The sequence below is a fragment of the Semicossyphus pulcher genome, unplaced genomic scaffold (assembly GCF_022749685.1).
Source record: "Semicossyphus pulcher isolate SPU_LCO1_2020_fin unplaced genomic scaffold, fSemPul1.0.p SCAF_17, whole genome shotgun sequence".
Lineage (NCBI taxonomy): Eukaryota > Metazoa > Chordata > Actinopteri > Labriformes > Labridae > Semicossyphus > Semicossyphus pulcher.
The window spans coordinates 2,591,339-2,599,925 of NW_027211681.1; the positions used below are offsets into that span (position 1 = coordinate 2,591,339).

The 8,587-nt window shown below is 43.1% G+C and overlaps 1 protein-coding gene across 1 annotated transcript; it reads left to right on the top strand.

The window, feature by feature from the left end:
• Positions 1-341: 341 nt before the first annotated feature.
• Positions 342-2,318, top strand: LOC138595303 (myeloid-associated differentiation marker-like protein 2). The gene is made up of 2 exons (XM_069666672.1): positions 342-622; positions 1,667-2,318. Exons 1-2 carry the CDS (start codon positions 342-344, stop codon positions 2,316-2,318), a joined length of 933 nt encoding a protein of 310 aa, XP_069522773.1.
• The last annotated feature ends 6,269 nt before the right edge of the window (positions 2,319-8,587 follow it).

The following is an 8,587-nucleotide window of genomic DNA, read 5'->3' on the forward strand; positions in this document are numbered from 1 at the left end:
GACTTTGGAGGCAGCAGTGCTTTCCAGAAACATATTAGTGTTGTGACTTCATCTGAGGGGGTCAAAAGTGGAAGTGAAAGACGAGTGCACAGACGGAGAGATAAGTGAGAGAAGAGAGGTGGCAGCACGCAGGGATCTCTTAAATGGAGGTTTTCTTTGATAGACGTCGTCAGGACTGGAATGACAAAGAGCACACTCTGGACTTGATCTCTGGATCTTTAGCACCAAGACGCTCCTCACTTCTTGTTTCTCTGTGAGCTTAAACTTAAAACTTACCTCAACGACGTCCTCTGTTGTTCAACTGCTGAACATCCCAAATCTTCTTCAACACTCTCCCAATGATGGATTCTCAGGGTGGTCCATACCTCAACAAGAGGGCCCTCTGCTCACCTCTGGGTGCTGCCCGCCTCTGCCAGTTAGCTATGGGCTGTGCTGTGATTGCCATGATTACCCACAGTGCAGGCTACAGTGGCTCACAGGGCGTGTTCTGTATGGCGGCGTGGTGCTTCTGCTTCGCCATGTCGGTTGTGGTGTTTTTCCTGGACGCTACCCGTCTCTACAGCTGCCTGCCCGTGTCCTGGGACAACCTGACGGTCACAGGTGCCGCATTCGCCACGCTCATGTAAGTCACATGATCAGGTATAACTCTGAGTCCCAAAATGTCTCTTGGCTTTGCTTCCATGTCTTTGGTTTTCATCATGTGAAGAAAAGAGAAAACAAGTGTACTGCCAGGATCATCAGGAGAGTGATGGGTTCTATTTCACAGAGGGTCACACTTTCACTTTAACCTTGTCTCTCAAAAGCTTCATTATGCCAGAAATATCTGATTCCACTAATCAACAATTACAAACATTTCCAAATATCTTTCAAGCATTACCGTTGCAAAATTTAAGAGTTGCAATTACCATGATTTCATTGGTTGTCCAAAAGGAGAATTTGACAATACTCCTCCCAGAACATGCAAAAACCTGCTATGAAATTATGATTATGAAAAAATGATTGTGTGAAAGGTAAAAGGAGTCAAATCACCTGACTCCTTTCAGCCCTTATTTTTAGTGTGTATTAAGCTCCCTTAACACCACCTGCCCAGCAGCAAATAGCTAACAGACAACGTTAGCAGCTAGCTTGTGAAAGCAGCCAAACATTTAGCAGCTTAAAAGCCTCATCTTGGTGGAAAATTAAACAATAAATATTAGAGGCACAAAAGTCAGATGGCCACAAACAAATACCTCAATTATTGCTAAGGTTTTCCAATGTCTGCTGTATGTGTAAATAAATCAGTTAGCTATCAACATTTAAGCTAATAGTACTTCAGTGTGCTGCTTTTAGCTTGTTGGGCTGCTCCTAAATGGCCAACAAATCCGTGCGTGTTTGTACAAAGGTACACTTAATTTAAAGTGTACTGACTAACTTTGGAACTGGAACTATCTATAGAGAAGAGGTCTTAGTCATGGTTTAACCAAGAAGTGCTTACAACTTCCCTCTGTCATCCACGAACAAAAGGTTAAAAGCTCTGACAAAGCTAGTAAGTGGACCTCGAGTTGAGATTATTTTGTTAAACATAAAAGCTCTATAAGACTGTGTAATAGTCACTGTTGACCCACAATGACAATTTCCCTGGTTCGATGACGTCACATTTACATTCATGTTCTGTCTTCTCCCGCAGGTATGTGACAGCTTCTGTGGTCTACCCGCTCTTCTTTGTCCAATCTGAGTGCCCGTATGCTGGGTGTGACGTCCGAAACTTCCGCATCGCTGTGAGCGTCTGCTCCATCCTGGGGACTCTGGCCTATGGAGCGGAGGTCGCCTTATGCCGAGCCAGGCCGGGCCAGGCTGTGGTGGGCTACATGGCCACCGCCTCTGGCCTCCTCAAAGTGGTTCAGGGCTTTGTGGCCTGCATCATCTTTGGAGCTCTGGCCAATGGGAGCGAGTATTCCCGCTATGCCGCCACGATCTACTGCGTGGTCGTCTATGTGTTCTGCTTTGCTCTGACGGCTCTGGTGGTCATCATGACAGTGTGTGGGCGGACCAAGGCCGTGCGCTGCATGTCCTTTGATCGCTTCGTGGTGGTGTGCACCCTGCTCGAGGTTCTGCTCTACCTGAGTGCATCAGTGGTGTGGCCGGTGTTCTGCTTTGACACCAAATACGGCTCTCCATGGAGGCCGTCGTCATGTCCTCGGGGGAGATGTCCGTGGGACAGTAAGGTTGTGGTGGCTGTCTTCTCCTTCGTCAACTTTGGACTGTATGTGGTGGACCTGGTCTACTCCCAGAGGACACGATTCGTCACCTCTCATATTCCAACGATCTCACGAGCGTAGCACCATGTGGGAGCGTATTTTCCTACACTGTTTTTACAGGTTTAAGTCGCCTCGTTTTGTTGTTTGTGCATTTATATGATATTTAATGACAGATAATATTAAGGGGGTAGATGGATATGAGTCACAGACTCCAGGCCTGGGACATTCCTGGTGCTGCACATGGTCTTCTGCCGAGGCAAGCAGACATCCCAAATCCATTTTGGAATGTGAACAAGGAATTTCGCTACTGCGTCCCCTCTGCCACACCCCACTGAGGTGACACCCCATCTCTTTAGCTCACCCCTCTGCCCTCTGAGATAATTTGGTAGAACAGCCAGTCTCACCTAAGCAGCCAGGGCCTGCTGGTATATCCTGCCAAATTCTCATAAACTGAGACGATACTGCTATTCTAGACACACACATATACACACAAACTTGCTGCCAGTGTGTGTGCTCAAGTTACACATGAAATTCTTGAATATAAATAGTAAACTTGGCGATGGCATCTGTGGCATCTCAGTCATCTGCAGACCCGACAGCAGGGATCGACGGGCATCACCCAGACTGCCAAAAATAAACAGGAACTGTCTGCACTCATATGGAAGCTGTGAGACAGCATTTATAGGAGGCTGCTGTCTTTAAAACCTCTCTATGAAATGCTTCCCTCAGTCCGTGATAGAAAAAGTAGAGCCCAATTCTGCCAACGCAGCTGCTGAGATGACCTGCAGTTTGAGTTTGAAAACACACAAAGTGATTGAGGTCAGTGTGACCGAGGAGTGTTTGCACATTCACACTGGAGATGAAACATGTGACTTGATATGTCCTTAAACAACAGGTCAAACGTAAAAACACACTCATTTTCTATTTGCTACATTTACATTGGAAGTTACAACTGCTAGGTGAGATAGATTTATCGATATTGAGACACTATGTGATTTTAAATTCAAGCAGAGATTCAGGTACATAGCTGGGCACTTGCTTAAAGCTATAAAATGTTAATAAATATGTTTATATTCACAACAGATCAAATGACTGTGTGAAAGGTTTCATAGACATCCCCACAGAGAATAACTTTTGCAGTACCTCTTAGCTCATCAGAGGGTTTTAGCATGTGAGCATTTAGCATTCTACTAGGTCTTTTTTTTAAATCAGGATACGCTCTCACTGCTTTCATAGCAAGGTTTTTGGCTACACTATGTAAAGCTGTTTTTTAGGGAATAAGCTTTTGACACCTACTACATGTAGGAGATGGAGGAGACCAAAAACAGAGCTAAAAGAGAGGGAATGTTGGACATTCATCAGGTTTCCAAAGACAGGACACCAGATGAATGCTAACATTGCTTCATGTCTGCTGGATATTTAAAGTAATAATCTGGAAAATTTTTGTCTGTTCAGTCACTATCTATCGCTGAATGAGGTAACACAATGGTGATTGAGCCTGTGGCCCGCTGAGGAAAGCCTTTGCATTTGCAGTATTACAGACTGGGTGTCTGGTGTTACTTAAGTGGAAAAAATCACAAGCAGCGCCCAGTTAGTGACGCGTTTTCCACCAGCCAGCAGTGGTTGGTCTGCCAGAGAGGGTAGGCGGAGCGTTGCGAGTCAGTAATCGACTATGGCTGAACAAAGAAAGAAAAGATCGAACATAAAGAAGAAAAAGAAACAAACTCGACGCTCAGATGAAGGCAAAGTCTAAAAAGGAAAGTGACCGTCATTGAGGAAAATCAAGAGTTACAACCGTTATAAAGCGTGCCAGCTGTGGACGTCACACATGCAACACTGTCTGGATATCTGGGAAGTGTGCTTCCGCAATTACTGTTTATCGCCATAGGTGCCGCCAAAGAGAACGAAACTGAAAACTTTGAGATTACAACTTTAAATAATAAATAATGATTTGCCATGTCACCTTTATACAGTGGTAATATATTATGTTGTCTTTACAGCTTACATTGCTGCCCCCAAGTGGCCAAATACATTGATGCAGATTTAAATACAGTATGACAAAGCAACATCTTTCATCATTTTACAGAATAAGATCAAAACAACTGTTTGTTTGTCTTTGAATCAGCACGTTTTTTTTTCTACCTCCACTGATTTAAACTACTGAATAATATGGCGACAGTCCTTCATATTCAGGCCACAACTGATACTTCCTTATCTGGACTGTGCCTTTAAATAATGAACTTTTTTTATTTGAGTTATTGTCAAATGTCAGATCCTGAGAATGTCTGAGTACATGAGCCAACATAAATTCATAATACACGATCATTTGTTAGACAGTGTGATTTATATCACCCTGCACACTATGGAGGTGAAGGAGGAGAGACAGGAGGCCTCTCTGTGGCTGCCTTCCTCTCTGTCAGCACTTTTATCTTCTTGTTCCTCAGGAATAAAACAGAAGGAGACATCTGGTGCCACATCCCGGCCTTACTTTCTCCTTGTCCTTCTCCTTTTCTCTTGATTAAGATTCCTCTCTCTCCTAACTCTGTCTGTCAGCCCCCTCCTCCTGCTCCTCCTTCATCTTCTCTGCTTTGGTCACCTCTGTGAATCTCATCTCTCTAATCCAGGATCAATGTATTCCCCTGTCACATCTGCGAGTGCTGTGGATGTATTATATTAAGTCCTCGGGAAGCAACTGTGCCACGGCATACGTAAAGAGAGACTGTCTCTGTGCTCAGCAGCAAATCCAGCGACAGTTGGCTGCTCTCGGATCCAAATCTGTGTAAGACCACAGGAAAGGCTACAGTTCCTCTCAGAGATTTACTGTTTTACACTGTGAGCCAATGTTTGTTAATTATTTAATACAAGTAAATAAGGTGTGCACACAGAAAGAGCTGATGAAACAGGGATTTTAGGTGGATTTATGTGAACCAGTGATGATTGTTGTGGCAATAAATAACTTTGTGTTGTTGAACCAACAGTTTTATGCTGATTTTGTGTGTTCAGCTTGAGAAATCCTGCATAATTATTACTGTCAGGGCCTCTGGAAGCCACATTTCCTCCACTTTCACTCCTATTATGATTAATATTTCTAAAGTAGGATATAATATCATTGAAATATGTCCGATTCCACAGAGATCCACCACTGAGAGCGACAGACAGCGTTACCACAGAGCGATCTGTAGCTCCATTACAGCCTGTGTCTCCTGCTCCTCTCAGAGCCCCATTTAGCAGCTGTTCCATGTTTGGCATTCATTTTACTCCTCGCTCTCTGCGGACCTCTGTCTTAAACATATCTGCCTTTACACACACACACACACACACACACACAGCCTACAGTGTATGAGCCCTCCTGACAGAGATAAGCTTCGACAGGTGTCCATCATAACATCACTTCCTGATTCTCCGGCCGGGGGGACATGAGGGGGGACGTGGAGGGACAGGGGACGGCTGGCTGGCTGTCGTGACTAATCTCTGATGGCGTATGTTGCTGATGTCAGCTCCCCCCCTGTAGCTCCTGGCTCTTGTTTTGCCAAATGTTGTGTGGAACATTGTCGAAGGCTAAATCTTTGGTCCCAGTGGAGTTGTATCTGTGCCAGCTCCTCTCGCTTGAGCGTCCTGTAGGAAGGGACTGAAAACAGAAGAGAACAGACATCATTGCGGAGGCACTCACAGTAATCACAATAGCATCAGATTAACTAAGGTTTCACGTCTGACGATTTCAAGGGTGGACAAAATAGAACAAACATTTAGCCATGTCATACATATTTGATCCAGTCTCAAAGTGAAACATTATTTTAGGGCTGTTATTGGATTACATCACAAAATGTTCCTGTTATTCAGTCCAGCTCACCTGGAAGTACACTGTGAATTCTGCATTGCTATAAACAACTCTGGGAAAAAATAAGAGACCTCGCCAAAGTTTTCTTAAATCAGCATCTCTCTCTTCATGTCTTGCCAATCCAGATCTGACCCACACTGAAAACCTCCTGAATGTGATCAAGAGGAAGGTGGATGGTCACATCGAACAAAGAGTGGCCTAACGTCACCCAACAGCACTGTGACAGACAGCTGGAGAGCATGCCGAGATGCATGACAGCTGTCATTAAAAACCAGGTTATTCCACCAAATATTGATCTCTGAACTCTTCCTGAGTTAAAACAGGAGTATTCTGTTGTTTAAAAATGAACATGAACTTGTTTTCTTTGCTTTATTCCAGGTCTGAAACAACATCTTCTTTTTTGTTAGTATAACCAGTTTCTGCAAATAAAAGACCAAAATGAGAAACTTAGTTTCGTTAATAGAAAATAGTGAGAAATGTTGTACACAATAGAAGAAAAGTTCATCATACACGAACCTATGAATATTATTTATATGTTTACAGTTGTCTCTATTTCTGGAGCTGTATATGTAATGTTTATTTGTATAGGGACAAGTATGAAGCATGTAAACCAAGAGGCCTTAAGATAAATAAAATCAATGACAAATGCACAAGAGACAGTACAAAACAGGCTCAGCCATACAACAGAACAATACAAGATACAAAATACCCTACAATAAAACTTCATGTAAAACAGGGAGCACAAAATCAAGATATACACTGAGCCCTCTTCAAAAACTGTTTCATTTTGAGTTTAAGCTGCTCCAGTTTGAGCTCTGCAGGCGAGGCCTTCCACATATTGATCCCCTGAACAGAAAAGGCGCTTTGTCCAAGTGATAATTTATGATTTATGTTTGTAGTCCTGTTTATAATGTGTATGTGTGTATTTTACATTCATTAATTTACATGGTGACAGCAGATACACTAACCAAGTTTTATGCATTAATCCGTGTTTCCACATTTATTGATAATTTTCTGCCTTCAGAGGTCATATTTGCAGTTTCCAAAGAATGTGGGTCTAAAAAAATGTCTATATAATCCAATTATTTTTGTTCCCTCAGAGTCACAGTTAATGGCTGAGAGAGTTGGTGAAACATCATAAGCTAGTAGTTGAACTTTGTGGCTCCTTAAACAAGGACATATTTTATAAAATATACAAGAAAATAAAATAAATATTCTCTGAAATATGCTCAGCTTTCAACCATTTTGTCTTATAATATAGTACATTGATCTTTGTGGTATCTTTTGGCATTTTACACTTGTTAAAGTGTAATTTCTCTCTGTCTCTCTCACACACACACACACACACACACACACACACACACACACACACACACAGGGCCCCTTACCCACATTCATTTCCACTGGAAGGTCAAAGTACAGAGACGACCAGCATGGCAACGTTCAAGTGCTCCGTCACCATGTTGGTGTTTACTCCAGTGACCTTCTGCTCACCTCCACACCTTTGTCAAGTAAAAAACCTGATCCAGTGAGCTCGTTTCATTCTCTCTCTACAGTTTGCTAAATACCTGCTGAGCGGCAGATGGAAACACAGAGTCTGTATGACACATTCATTACACAGCTTCCACTTGTTCTTTTGGGGGTTTGATCCTGATTTGTCGGTGAGATTTGGTGACGTGCTCTGGGAAATCTTTTATTAGTTTTGGGTTTAACATAAAATTGAAAGCTGGCATCACACTGGATGCCTTAACTTTCTCTGCTGTCATTTCCTTGTGTTCATTTGTATTCCTTCTTATCTCTGACTCATTCGTGTCACTCATTCTGTCTCAGTCTGCAGGAGGGAGACGACTGCACGCTCGGGAAAGATTTTCTGTCTGTCTGTGATATTAAATATGCACATCTCTCACTCAACAAAGCTGCTTCTCGCTCTCTGTTGCATTTTCTCAATCCTCCACTCTCACACAGCGACACGCGTACACACACACACCTCTGGGCCCTAATCACGACAAGCAGCAAATTGTTGTGAAGCTTCACCTCGATCCGCTTGTTGCTGCGCGTCGAAAAGAAAATAAAGAAACAGATTTGTGCTCTGTGGTGTTTTTAATAAATCTCTCGGGGTTTTGTCAAAAAAAGAAAGAGCAAATGAGTGCTGTCACGCCTCAGCACGCTTGCAGAGTCTGAGTGATAGATAGTACAGAGGCAGGCACTGGTAAATTAACTGTGTGTGTGTGTGTGTGTGACCGAGAGACAGCATTGCAGGGATACATCACTGTAAATTTCAGCTTGTTTGACATGAGGCTCAGAGAACAGTTTTGTGGGTGAGTATTGCAACAAGAGGAAGGGGACACAGTGTCGTACCCCCTCACATACACACGACTTCATCTTTTGTTATGCACTCTGTAAACATCAGAGCAGAATGAATCATCACATTACTCCTGATTTCCTTAAAAGTTCTGATTTATTCTGAGAGAGAAAAACACACAAACTGTGCGAGACAGTCTGACGTCCTTCC